We start from the raw sequence: 14,144 nt of genomic DNA on the forward strand, positions 1-14,144 counted from the left end.
CTCTCTCTCATTCCATTCATGTACTCTGCTGTGTACATGAAACTGAGGAGAACCAGAATGGAAGGACTCACATGTTTTTGTCTTGTACCAAGCCAGGCAGATGTTCTCTGTTGTAGTAGCTATAGCATTGATCGCATACACGGGACAGATTCTCTCTGCAAGCTTCTACTGCCATTTTCTTGGTGGAGCAAGAGCTGCACACCAGCCTGCCACAGCGCCTGCAGTGATGGCGCCTATTAAACTAAGAAAAAGAGGTCATGGATGAGCAACAGAAAGAATTTACTGAAGTCCCCTCCTATATCTGTCTCTACTCATGAGTAAACTTGCTCCATTTGAAAAGAGGAAACACTATGCATAATAAAACTTTTCAGAACTATGGAATGATTGATTCTCACTATTACAATTCCCTTCTGGAGAGGGCATGGCAAAGAAAAAAAACAAAACCCACAGGCAGGTATTTAAAATATGTTTGCTGTAGTCTTGGGCTTTCCACTACTTGAACTGTCCCAATTTCGATCACAGCACTAATCAGGCCATCTCTTGGAAAACTTAGAAGCTGTAGACTGTCTTTCTGACACCATCTTAGTAATTTCCAAACTCAAAAGCAACAGATACTTCGAGAAAACAGCACCATTTCTAAGCAATAGAAGATAACAGACTGCCAGCACACCTGCAACACCCAGTATTAATCTTCTCCCTTAGAGCATCAATGCAGTTGCTCAAGTACTCTTTGAAACAACAGGTTTTAGAAGTGTAACCAACAGCAAAGACTACATTTTCTATATTGGTAATCTGAATTATATAATGTTGCTGGCATAGTCAACTAGACAGCCTTCTGAAATATTAATACTGCTATTATTACGCATTTTTGAGACCTCATAGTTGTCTCCTCCCTGATGACAGAGTTTCCTCTTCAGGCTCTGTCACTTCACTGGACTGTGCAAGGAGCTAACCGTTGCCAGTCTCCTCACCTCCACTAAATAGAAACTAATGGTTAAATACCAAAGGACTGGCAATCTTGCAGGCCTATGTTGATGCACACAAACTTGCTGACGTAGCTGGTGTCTCTTAGGAAGCAGACTGCGAGTGAGTGCTCACATTAAGGTCACAGTTCTAGGAATGTCTGTACTTTGTTTTTGCTCCTTACCATAGTAAAGCGTTCAGTTTTGCAAACCATACATATCGTTTCAGTGTCATCAGGTATCCATTGTTGCTTTGGTGGTGGCTTCTCAGGAGGCACAAATTCTTGAGGAAACAAATTCTGCTGCAGACTTCTGTCTCTGGGACTTGCAGATACAGTGACACCTTAAAAACAGACAGACCAAGAAAAACATGGAATAGGATTTAAGCTGTTTAACGGAGTCTTGAAAACACTTTACATACTTGAAAACACTTTACATACATATGCTTTAAGCTAAAATTGGAAGATTGTAAACTTGTACTTTAATACTGATAAGCAAAACTACACACTTATTAATAGACCTTTACCATAACAATTAGAGAAGTATAAGACAATACGTCAACATCTGTTCTTGTAACATAAGCAGAAATTTAGAGGAGGAAGAAAAAAAAACCACTCCGGTATATGGATACCAAAAAGCAATATAGCATAAAAATGCAATCCTAAGGATTCTCAGTCTTCAAGAATGTCAACACTGGGTCTTTTCTTTGTTATCTCACGAGAGGTGTGGTATGGCGAGCACCAGCGTATCCCTCCCTGTTCTGGTCCCCTTTACAATCTACTGTGGCGAAATCAGTTCAAAGAGGCAGGAGTTTAAGTCTTTGGCCTTTGGGATCTTTGACTTTGCCAATGAAATACTCATTGAATCAAGTTTACAGTATTAGATCGGCTTTTAGTTTATATGGTGTGAGTCAGTTACACTGCAGGCTAATTATAAAGTCCAACATGTCATTGCAGCTCTGCAAGCCACCTACTGTGTACATGAACACTAAATCAAAGAAGAAAACACCCCTATTCCAATAAAGCTAACTGATGCTCATGCAGGTACATATTGGATTGCAAAGGAACATTAGAGGACAATGCAATCAGGTTTTGTAACAACACAGAGCTACTAAGCTGACCATTATGAGAAAAACCGAAGAGCTACACAACTCAATCCAAGGTGCTGCTTTCACTTCATTCAGGCAGAGCAAGAGCAGTCTTTAGTTCAGGATACAGAGTCAGAGAAGAGTTCAGGCATCCTAAACTGTAGATCAGGACATCACTGTGCAGCTCTAGTTCAGGCCCATCACTTGCTGAGAACCACCAGCTTTATATTTCTAAGGAAATATAGTAAAGGAATATCCTTTGCTAGTCATTCCCCGAGAGCACAGACTGTGCATCTCTCACAATGTATATCCTCCGAGGCGTGCATCTCTTGCATTAGATGGTGAACGAGACCTATAGACAGATTTGTGGTTGTTTTTAAACCACAGATATTCTTCAGTTGTTTTGGCTTATATTATTTTGTTTTATTTATTTGTGTTTGAATACTGTGAGTGGAACCTCTCAGACAATACAAGGTGTGCTGTTTCCCTCAGGTCACAAGAGTGATCCTAGAAAACAAAAATTCAAGGACCAAAAGAAAGACAAAAAAATACAACACCAATGAGATTTCTACTGTAAAACCAAAGTTAAGATCCAGAAGAAAAACAGTTACTGAGCAGAGAACAGGAAGACAGGGAGAAGTACCATAATGATGGGCTACCAGACAAGCTCTGCCTCTATACCCAGAGAGTACAGAAATCAAGGTTAACCTGCAGCACCATTAATCCACTAGCAACCTAGCTGCGGCAAAGAGGTAATTTTTGTTTTCCTGCAGATGTGGTCCTGTTTCCTATGGTCTGTTCAGGCCTGGTGTTTTTGTAGGGTCTGGAATGGAAAGGTTTTGTGTTGATTTTTCTGACATTTGTAGATACCTACCAAAAATCAAAACAAAGCCATCTTGTTCCACTTTTTCTTTTAATTGGGCCTAAAGCACCCAACTGTAGAGGCCTACTGAACTGCATTAAAATGCAATCCAAGTTACTCTTAAGTGATGGAACACACATACATAGGGGATAAAACAAATAAGAACAGATTGAAAAAAAATGGCACCAAGATCTTAACCTTACCTGTAAAGGTGACAGGAGATAGTTCCGATGACCCTGATTTAGAAAGTGCTTCACACTCCCATAACTGACTCAGACTTTCTTGGATACGTATCAGCGAATCTAGGACAAAGGGAAGAAAAGAAAAAAGATCAAAAAAAAAAAAAAATCAGAGAACAATACTGGCCATACATCTACCTGTTTTTATGAAGATTAGAGGAAGCCATGCACAGGAGTATGGAATAATGTTGGCACAAAAGAGGACTACCGATGTAATTAGAAATTACTTATGTTTTCATGAAAATTAGCCCGCAACATTTCACGCAAAACTATATAAAATTCAATAACCTAAAGCACAGAGAAAGGGATTCTTATCAAAGCAATGGACTACTGATACAGCAGATAATAAGTATCAGATGTGAAAACAACTACGTGACAGAAGATGCTCATGGCAAATACTAAATGCTTCACATCACTGTGGAAGGAACATACTTGCAAATTCATAGGTCATTTGACAGGAGAAGATAGATAAGTCTGATGCTTTTATGTTAGCACAATCTGCATCTTTAAATCATGAAATGAAGTCAACATTTGGAAATTGGCATAAAGCCAGTTGGTACCATATATGCAGGTATAAATAGACACAGATAGGTACAGACAATATGCACTTTTAATACAACAAAACAAAAGCACTGGACTTGATCTGCAGCACCCTCTGCTGTTCTAGTTCTAAAACCCTGAAAGGAGAGAGCCAAACGCAGGAGAATCAAAGACAACATGGATGAGAAAGGACTGGCAAACCAGAAAGGAGAACCATGCTAAGAATGTTAAACAGAACTACAAGTTTAAAAGTCTTTTATATGAAAATGAATAAAAATTTCTTATGAGGAAAGGCTGAGAGAGCTGAGCTGGTTCAACCTGAAGAACAGGCTCCAGGAAGACCTGACTGCAGCCTTCCAGTACCTGAAGGGGGCCTACAAGAAAGCTGGAGAGGGACTTTGTACAAAGGCATGTAGTGACAGGACAAGGGGGAATGGCTTCAAGCTGAAAAAGGGCAGGTTTAGATTAGATATAAGGAAGAAATTCTTTACTGTGAGGGTGGTGAGGCACTGGAACGGGTTGCCCAGAGAAGCTGTGGCTGCCCCCTCCCTGGAAGTGTTCAAGGCCAGGTTGGATGGGGCTTTGAGCAACCTGGTCTAGTGGAAGGTGTCCCTGCCCATGGCAGGGGGGTTGGAGCTCAATGATCTATAAGGTCCCTTTCAACCCAAACCATTCCGTGATTCTACAAAAAAAGAAACAGGATTCCGGTAGGAGGAAAGACTATGGCAGATTAAATTCCCATTCTGTTTGGGGGAAGATGCCGTTGGCTGCAGGTTTTAGAACTGCTTAAGTTGTCAGTGACTTTGTGTTCAACACGAATGAAATAAAATTGAACAGTATCACGTAAGAAAAAGAGAACTCAAAAACAAGAAATGGCAGAAAGTCCAAGAAACTTCTGAAGCTGTTGGTCCTTGAGAGCATCTATTTACAAGAAGGGCAAAGAGTTTAAGAACAAGTTCTGGGCTAGAGGGAGACTGGAGAAACACGTTTAAAAATGTTACGGCACAACTGGTGAAATGATTCTGGAGGCAAAACTGGCCCTTCCTCCCCAAGTGAAAAACAGCATTGCCATGGACAGTCACCTGATCTCTTTTCTTTTAATGCGAAAGGGAAGTTGAGAGCTTTTTCTGCATACTTGGAGAGCAAATCGTCAATGTCTTCTACAGTAAAACCAATTTCCTGTCCAGCTAAGAGCTGGTGCAGTGTCTGCACAGCGACAGCTACCCAGTCCACCTTCATATTCATAAGGAGCTGTTCCAGCATGAGCAGTGGTCTGGAGGAGAGGTGGAAGTAGTTAACACGGGAGAGCTCAGGGAGAGTCAGCAGTACCTGAGACACAAGGAAAAAAGCGTATTTGAAATTATACACCTTCAAATTTGTGTTTCTAAGAGATTAAAGACAAGAAACTAGCACGGCAGCTTTTACGGAGAATGGAATAACATACAGAGGCCAAAAAATGGAGGTAGGATTTCTCAGACTTTTTCCTACTTCTGTTCCAGAATTACTGAGTGGATTTGCAGAAATTAGTGAGCTTCCACTTTCCCATTCTATAAAACACTGCCTCATTTCAGAGGCAGTTGAAGAGTGGAAAGCAATTTGTGACCCTGTAGCAAATAACTTGTACCAGGGTAGAGCACATTCTCTTATTAAAATAAGCTTATAAAAAGATTATTAGCCCAGTCCTTATCCTTCCATCATTTGAGGAAACATTGACAGGATAAAATAAGAGCAATTCCCCTAAAGATGGATAGTTAATATGGACACTTTCCAAATTAAATCATGTCTTCAAAAGGGACAACTACGGAAACAGCAAGCCCAGCAAAATACTGTTGTGGCACACACTGGAGCAAGCTGTAATTTGTAGTCCTACAACAAAACAGACATTACCAAGAGCACTGCATTTTATTTTTTTACATATAATGCATTCGACTAAGGTAATCTATTGGTTAATGCATCTACTCCCAGACTGAGCACAGAACCTGTAGACTTCTCTAAAGACAATGGCCATCCAAAAAGAGGAGTGATACTGTCTACCTTTGGAAGGTACTTGGAAGAAACATGCCATTTAAGTGTCAAAGACCACCATACAGGTGGGCATATGTAGGACACCTGGTGTTACAGACACAGAGAGTAAGTTGAGGATGCTTTCTTTTTCACTTGGGACAAAGATAGCAACTGCCCTGATAAACATCACAATTTTATTTTATTCTGCCCCCATCCTCTTTTAGCCTGTGCGTTCCTCCACTCGCTACAGCTCAAACACAAGACCGGTCTGTCATATCGGGAGCTACAACCACCTCATAATACAGGAATTGCAAAGATGGAGCAGGGGAAGATAAATTTTCAGCCATCTCTAACCTTCCTTTGGACATGGAGACTCAGGATCTTAGACCTGATACAGTGAGAATGCTCTGGTAAAATCTACAGACTACATAATACGTATTATAAAATTGCTTATATAATTACATATTGCTGTTAATGCCACAATGCAGGAGTTTTACTCACCTTTGATCCCATATAGAGTGCCTGAATTTCATTACGGCGTGCTGTTGTCAGATTCGCATAGAAGTGAGCTGTGAGGTAATCAGCCAAGAAGTGAGAGGCTGCCAAGTTTGGATGCTGGTCCAGGGACTGTTCACTGATGGCGAGGCAAATACCAGGGTCTTCAATTCTTTGTAAAAGCTACAAAAACAAATAAAATACAGTGAATCCCTACCACGCTCCTGGAAAGTAGCCTTTATAACAGGCAGTCTATGGGAGATTATTGCCCTACAATGGTCCAGCAAGCAAATTAACTTGCACAAGTGTCTTGCATATATAAGAATGATTTAGATAATCCATTTATAGACTACTCATTGCCTATTTGCTCCATTTATTAACAAAAATATTTTAAAAATTGAAGTAAGCAGAAAAATAAGCAAGGAATGGGACAGATAGTAATCAGAAGTCTTCATTTTGCTTCCAGAATATTTTCAAAGCTACGTAGTCTGAAAGAGCCTGCACTTTATTTTACGCTCTCGGTTATTAGTAACAGCTCCATAATTATTAAAACCAGAAGAATTTACACTTCACTAATTTGGACACTGAAGCACAACTGACCAATTCCTGTTGTTAGTTTCACTTCTGGTTCTTCTGCTTAAGCAGCACAGAAATGCTTCATTATGATTTCTAGAATAAAAGGGGCCTTGTATTTCCATGCAAGTGACATTTATGCTATTAAGTACAACAACTAGATCGCCAAGCTGGACTTTTCACTTAAGCATAACAGGGGAGAGCCAGGATCCTGAAAGCGTGTTTAAGCAAACAGCCTCTCTTAAGGCAGGAACCAAAAATGCCATGAAAACACATATGAAGAAGGCAAAGAAAACAGTTCTCAACCTACTTGACCTATGGATGTAAGGTTGAAACAGTCTTGTTATTACCTGCAATGCTTTTTCCATGTCTCCCATGTCCAGTAAGTGGAGAAGGTGGTCACGGTGAAGGCTGATCAAGTCTTCTCTTGGGACAGGATACAAGTGCCCCCATTCCTCACACAACTCATAATCCTAAAGAATTAAAAAAAAAAAAAGAGTAAAAATAAAAAAAAAAGGTCAAACTCTACTCTGATACAGCTGTTTCTCCCAAAGTTCTGCTTAGCCTCAGAAATTCTGCAGCTCAGACTTCTCTCCCACCTGCAGAAAGTAAATAATCACATTGACAAGGGGAAGAAGACGACAGTCAATTTCGTCAGTCACAGCCTGCACTGAGAATACCTTCTCATCTCACAGTAAGCAAGCTGACTTTTTAGAAAAACACTTTAAAAGCCAGCCAGATCTACAGTATTAGTACCTGTATAATAATCAAGCTTGTATTATAATAAAAGTCATGTGATTAAAGTCTTCAAAATTCTAAGAGAAAAGAACAGGTTGCATCTCAGAGTAAGAGTTGTAACGTAAACTTAAAGATCATTAACTACATGTAAATCCTGACATTAAACACAGATCTGTATTTGCTTCTGAGGCACAGAACTGAGTAAAGGAATCCTTCCTCCCAAGCTAATCTCCATTGATCAGTGTTTTAAGATGCTATTTCAACAAATTTATCTATTCAAAGTTTAACGCATTCTAACTCAAAAAAGTTTGCATGATGATGTCTAACCTTTGCTTTCAGAATGATATTCATGACAGCCTGGGGGTCATCGGTGCAGGTGTTTCTCAGATCCTGCCAGTCATTCCACAATGGTTCATTTTGCACATTCAAAATCTGAAAAAATTAGTTTTAGGGTAGCACAAATTTTAAAAGCTTTATCTACAAAAATCATTAAGTCTAAGAAAACAGCTGAACTGATCACATAAAGAATTGCTTCACACAAAGAAGAAAGTCAAAAAGGAGACCCACATTTATTTCTAGCCCTTTTCTGGGATGATGTAATGCAGAAAAGACTACACAACTGTCTCAGAGGTACGAGTCTACAAAGCAAGTTTATAAAGGAAGGTTTTTATACGACTAGATGGCAATAATTATGGATTAAAAACTACATATATACCGCTGGCACTAACAGAGAGACAACTGAGCTAACTGTCAGCAGCAGAACCGCCACCAGATGGAGTTCAGCAGGGATTTATGACTCCTTCTTTTGCTCTGTTTGGCTTTTCAGTCTGTGCTAAATTCCAGGCCAGCTAGGCTGAGTTAACTTGGGTTTCTGCACCACTCTACAATCAAAAGAACTGACTGCAATACAAACACGCTTTCTGGACCACTGGAGTCTTGTACACCATGCCTAGGTACATCTGCACCTCTCAAGCTTGTAAGATGATGAATTGCCATGGAAAGCTTCCAGAAGCTCTAGCATTTATACAGAATAGGAAAACCAATACTTTGCAAAAAAGCAGCCTCACACATATGTTCATGTCTAATCATTTTTGCAGATCTGAATGCTAATAGGAGAGTGGGAAAGTTACGAAGGATGGACACAGAGTGTTAACTGGATACTACAGCACAGAACACACATGAACTGTTTTGGATGAAAGACTTGAAAAAATATTATGATCAAAAAACAACCAAGTGCTAAAACTTTTTCAAAGGTCAAGCACATTTGCTCCCTGCTGCCTATTTAATCTCACTGATTACCTGAAGAATGGCTTTGTACCTTTTGATAAACCTGAAGTTCTTTCTTCCTGCTCTGCAGACTGGCTTTTAGTTCATCAGTTACGCCTGAATCAGAAATGCAGTAAGCTAGGATTTCCAAACAGGCATCAAGGGGCCATTTGTCCAGACAGCGCAGGGCCAGCCTACTTCTCAATGTTGGATTTTTTACTAGGAACAAGTATTGCCAACCATCCTTATCTGTGGAGGAAACAAACCACTAGTTTAACACTCAGTTTCCATAATTTAGAAAAAAAAAAAAGTCCTCATCCTCACCAAAAGAAACAGTACAGCGCTGAAAAATCTATGTGAGATTCATACCAGGCATCAGATTCTTGGTAAGAAACCAAAGTTAGCATAGGATACTTCCTATCTTTAGACTCCAAAAGGTACCTCCTTTCACAGGATCATTGTCATCATCCACATATGACAATGACGCTGCTGTAAGAGATGTTCCATTAACAGTACTAGGATTAGTGTTATGATGCATTCAGATCTTCACATAAAAATAACACCACAGATCCATTCCAGTTCTCTTGTACTAAATCGGTCAGGATTTTCACATTTGCAGAAAAGAAACTACACCATCAGAGAAATCAAATTTTTTTGCAGAAAAGAAACTATCAGAAGGAAGGGATCTGTTCCTGTCTCTGAATTTGCCCAAGGACTACTACTTCAGTTTCCATCTCCTGATCCAGGGTGCATTCTTAAAAAAAAAGAGAAAAAAAGAAAAAGATGAAGGCAAAAAAGCCTGAGTTAACCCTTCTTACCTTCAGCAGTTGCACAGCTCAGCACAGCATCCTTCACACTGACCAACTCCTCCACATCCTGACTGTACAGTTCCAAGACCTTCAGAGCTCTGTCCCAATTCTTTGCAGCAAGAGCTTGTTCAAAGACTCCCACCAATACCTTAACACCTGTGGTGGAATGTAGTCCTACGAGAACCAGAGGTATGTATGTCTTGCCAGAGAACACAGTAGCCAAACTGCTACCTTCCTCTTGTTGATTCTGAAGTGGCTCAAACATAGCAAGAAGAAACCGTTCCAATATTGGGAACTCCTTCAACAATGCCTCACACTCCCTGGAAATCTGTTCCAAACCTAAGGGCACCTCCCGTTTGCCCCGAAATTCCATCCAAGATAAACTCGATTTGGGAATTTTCTGTATATTAGATGCACTTAGACATGCCACTGCGGCCATTAGTTTTGACTGAGACTTTAGGAAGTCCAGAGAGGAGGCAGTGAGTGTGTGCTGGCTCAAGTTATTCACAGAGGATGGGGCCTGCATGGAGATATCCTCAGAGGTCACTGCAGAATTGTGAATAGGTATTTCAACATCTGGCAGGCAGTGGTAGGCACACTGATGTGCTAAGTTGCTGATGTTTGTCAGAAGAGACTTTGCCTGGGTGTTTTGCCTTGCACTGCACAAGGACAGTGGTTCACAGCAACAATTAACAATAACTTGCTGCACATTCAAGTTTAACTCTTCTTTAGCCAAGAGAGAAGAAAGCCTGCAGGATTGAAAACAGAACCAGCTTACCTAGAACATCTGAAAATATGTAATTGTAAAGTACATTTTATAAATCTTCCGAATGTTTAGAGAACATAAGCTCCCTAATATTCATCACAGGTACATACAGGGGAAGAGTACGTATCCTATGTTTACTCAGTGTGGAAAAAACGTATACAGCATGACATCAATAACTCAGAGCTTCTGCTGCCTACGCTGCCACTCCTTTAAAGAAAAGTAACTTACTGCTCAAACATTGACTTTTACCTAAACGCGACATACTAAAAGAGTTCACAACTAGTGCTCATCTTTTTAAGAGCTACGTTATCAAATTAGACACTTTTCATTCCAGCCTAATTTAGTACTTTGTGATGGCAGGACCTTAAATTATCCAGTTTACCTACTGACCAGGACAAGAGCCATGCCCAGTTGTACTCTTAAGAAGCCCTACTGGTCTATTTTATTTTATTACATTGCTAAGCTGCAAGTCGACTGCTCTGAATTGTCACACATTCAGTTAAAAAAATCCACATAAATGCACTCTCTTCACAACACACAGTAATTGTTAAAAATATGGAGCCCCAGTTTCCCCTATCAGAAATCTTCAAGTTGGTAGAGAAGCTACTGACTTAAGCTCCTCCTTGCACACCAATCCTTGCAGCATTAAGTGATCAGCTGGTGGGACACAACAGGCTGTACTACCTGTGCTAAGCAGCCAGAACAGAATTTAATCCTGGCTGAGGTCCAAAGTCACCAACACCAAAATAACCAAGACAAGTGTATGATCTGAAAAGCACCAACCTGTCAGGATGAACCTGTTTCTCAAACACAAGCTGGGAGAGCAGCTGAGATGGACTCTGTTGTAACAGTATGAAAGGATTCCCCACTTTCACTTCTGCAGATATATCTTTAAATAAAAAAATCAGAACGTTTATTATAATACAAACACATTAGTTGAATACATCAACCAAGCCTTATTTTAGGATTTAAGAGCCTGAGTGTGAAACCTCTTTGTCTAAATTCACAGAGGTCCACAATCATATTAGTGTGGTAAAATCCAGAGTAAATTGCAAGGCATTCTGTGATTATGATATGCCTCTCAAACTTGGCACGACTGGCTCACACTTAACTGGACCTATTACCAAAAGGAGTCTTTGGCCTTGAAGCAGGACCTAGGTTGAAACAATTTAGCAACTCTACTTCAAACTTTCATCAAAACATGTATTTGTGGCGAGAGAAAGAAAATGTGCAGTATTGACTTCTGAGGAGTCTCTGGATGCAGATTAGTAAGTCCACGCCTATTCAAGACAAAATGAACAAAGGCAGAGGAAACTTGCAGACGTGCAGCTATTTTCACAAAAAAAGTGAAACCCTGGCCAGTATTGCTGAAAAGCCTTTATATCCACCACTAAGTTATGGCGAGTAACTCTGAGCAGATTCTCGTAAGTCACCTTTTCCTCTTATTACCAGTACAATAAAATTTCCCTGAAACTCACTCAGCCCTTAAATATGGTGCATTTTTTTGGCTTTGGCAGTTAGTCAATGAGGATTGAATTCTGTCTATGCAGAGGTTACAGTTGGCATGGTAGCGACCCAAGCTGAACCAGCATGTCTGAAAACAGATCTTTGCCCTTTTCTTACCCTCTTGGGAGAGTATTCTCTGAAATCAATATTGTGGCTTTTTACATTAGTGCAGCTCATTTAGTGTCAACTTAAAAAACAGAGAAGTATTTTTTCTCCTAACAGAGTGAATTGTTCTGTTCTTCTGACAGCTTTATGTGTTGATGGTCTTTTCATGGGCCACCATCATCTGCTGGTTTCATGAAAAAATTCTGCCTGGTTACCTCTACATAGCCTTCTACACACTCTTCTCCCTGTCGGGCAGCAGGGCACTGGTTGTCTCTGAGGGAGCTGAAAAATGCACAGCATGCTGATCCACTGGATGAAAAAATCAATCCCACATTACTGGGTAGCAATCAGAATTTTTGGAGGTCAGAGGTTATTTGTTTTGTCTAAACGAAGTGCAGAATCTGGGTCAGTAGTTAATATTTCTGTTCTCATTTTCCTACCGCGATCAGCTTTTTTCATCTTAGCTGTGGGTGGCCTAGGTGTTAAGAAATAAAATAAAAAGGCAGTGCAATAATCAGCTGAAATCAGAAGATCTGCCTATGGGCAGGTAGTAGGCATGTTTGGCAAGGAGCCTTTTTTGCACAATTACTTTCTGGAAATCAAGCCAGACTACAGAGTCTGGGTATCTTCATCTAGGCTCAGACTTGCCAGCAGAAATCCCTTACCTAGCTCTGCATTCAGGCTTCGTAACACAACAGCAGCCAGCGTAGTGATGTAGTCAAAGAAGGCCTTCACAAAGTTTGTCTGCGTGTTGCTCTCTGGCATGGTTTGGACATATTGGTCAAGAGTTCTCAGCAGGAGCTGTGTCTGAGTCCGAACCAGGTGCTTCTCCAGCTCTGCAGGTTTGAGAGAGGCCTGCTCCACCAAGATGCCAAGCAGGCTCCCTTTAGAGTCTGGTTTAAGAGAACAGACATACACACAAGATTCAAGTAAGTATTAAATGCCAAAGGGGGGTGGGAGGGGGAGAAGAGAGGGAAAAAAAAAAAAAAAAAAAAAAAAGAGAGAAATGCTTTAGCTTAATTTCCTCTGCAATTAAGATCTCAGTCCAGGCATTATAACTTCACTGAAAGCAAGAGAAGTTTTCACAGCAGAATAAATCAATGGTTCATCTAAATCTGCAACCACCCCTCTGACAAGTTAGAAATACATTAAGGTAGGCCTAAAATGTATCTAGTTGTGTGTCATTAATATATAAGCTTATTCTAAACCACAAGTGTTGACCAGTCCTTGTGCTCCATAACATTCAGCCCTTCGAGCTCTCCTAAATTTTTGCTCATTAAACATACAAATGTCTTTAATTATTTCACGAACACTTACATTCCATTTAGGAATTTGGTGAATGGAGGAAAAAAACCCCATAAGAAAACACCCCAGTGTTATATAATGAAGAGAGCTCTGAGAGAAGGCAACTGTGGAAGACTTGTTCAGAAAAGGATGAGACATTTTATGATAGCCCTATGAAAACTGTAAGATACTATTATGTTACAATAGTTTTATAAGTTTGTCTCCTTTTTGCTAAAACAAAACAAAACAAAACGTCACAGTAAGGATACATATAATTACCTATAAGCTGTCAAGTTAAAATACACTTAAAGAATTCCTTGTTAGGACTGAAGACAAATAGGACAAATAACAGCCTCAACCATACTCATTGATATTTTCCCTTCTTCTCTGGCAAGTTTACAATTTTAGCTCTGAATACAACTGCTCAGAATATAAGAATTACAGATAAACTTTAGACTTTGCATTTCTGATTTCAAAAAATATATATATATATTTATGTATATGCCAAAGAGCAATACTATTAGATTTATAGTTGTCTGGACAGGATGAAACAAAAATTTCGATCCATTTGTCAGTCTTCATTATCAAAAAAACAACTCACCCACAGAACGTTCAACACATGTCAGTGCTTTTAGGATTTGATCCAGACTTTGCGATAAAACAATTTCATTAGTAATACTTTCTTCAGTCAAGGCAGGGTAGCAAGCTTGCAGAAGGTCTACAATACTGCATCGAAAATGACTTCCTATTTTCTCATCTGAGACCTCTATAAAGAGGGAAAAAGAAAGAGCAACTAAGAAAAAGTTGCAAACAGCAACAAAGACAAATATTTTTGCACAGCAAAAGGTCAACAGAACCAAAATTATATTATAATACAACTAGTTTGCCAAATTCAAAGTGTTCCAGTT

The 14,144-nt window shown here is 39.8% G+C and overlaps 1 protein-coding gene across 3 annotated transcripts in view; it reads right to left on the bottom strand.

The window, feature by feature from the left end:
- The window catches only part of ZFYVE26 (zinc finger FYVE-type containing 26), a 50,990-nt gene that overhangs the window by 15,971 nt on the left and 20,875 nt on the right, over positions 1–14,144 (bottom strand). For all 3 annotated transcript variants that reach the window (XM_075425648.1, XM_075425649.1, XM_075425647.1), the window contains exons 18-29: positions 13,838–14,002; positions 12,618–12,845; positions 11,125–11,230; positions 9,585–10,324; positions 8,819–9,015; positions 7,828–7,932; positions 7,113–7,235; positions 6,196–6,372; positions 4,773–5,019; positions 3,115–3,213; positions 1,148–1,305; positions 72–241 (exon numbers count right to left, since the gene is read on the bottom strand). In XM_075425648.1, the coding sequence (XP_075281763.1) occupies positions 72–241; positions 1,148–1,305; positions 3,115–3,213; positions 4,773–5,019; positions 6,196–6,372; positions 7,113–7,235; positions 7,828–7,932; positions 8,819–9,015; positions 9,585–10,324; positions 11,125–11,230; positions 12,618–12,845; positions 13,838–14,002 (2,515 nt within the window). The remainder of the gene's footprint in view (positions 1–71; positions 242–1,147; positions 1,306–3,114; positions 3,214–4,772; positions 5,020–6,195; positions 6,373–7,112; positions 7,236–7,827; positions 7,933–8,818; positions 9,016–9,584; positions 10,325–11,124; positions 11,231–12,617; positions 12,846–13,837; positions 14,003–14,144) is intronic.

The sequence above is a fragment of the Opisthocomus hoazin genome, chromosome 7 (genome assembly GCF_030867145.1).
Source record: "Opisthocomus hoazin isolate bOpiHoa1 chromosome 7, bOpiHoa1.hap1, whole genome shotgun sequence".
Classification (NCBI taxonomy): Eukaryota; Metazoa; Chordata; class Aves; order Opisthocomiformes; family Opisthocomidae; genus Opisthocomus; species Opisthocomus hoazin.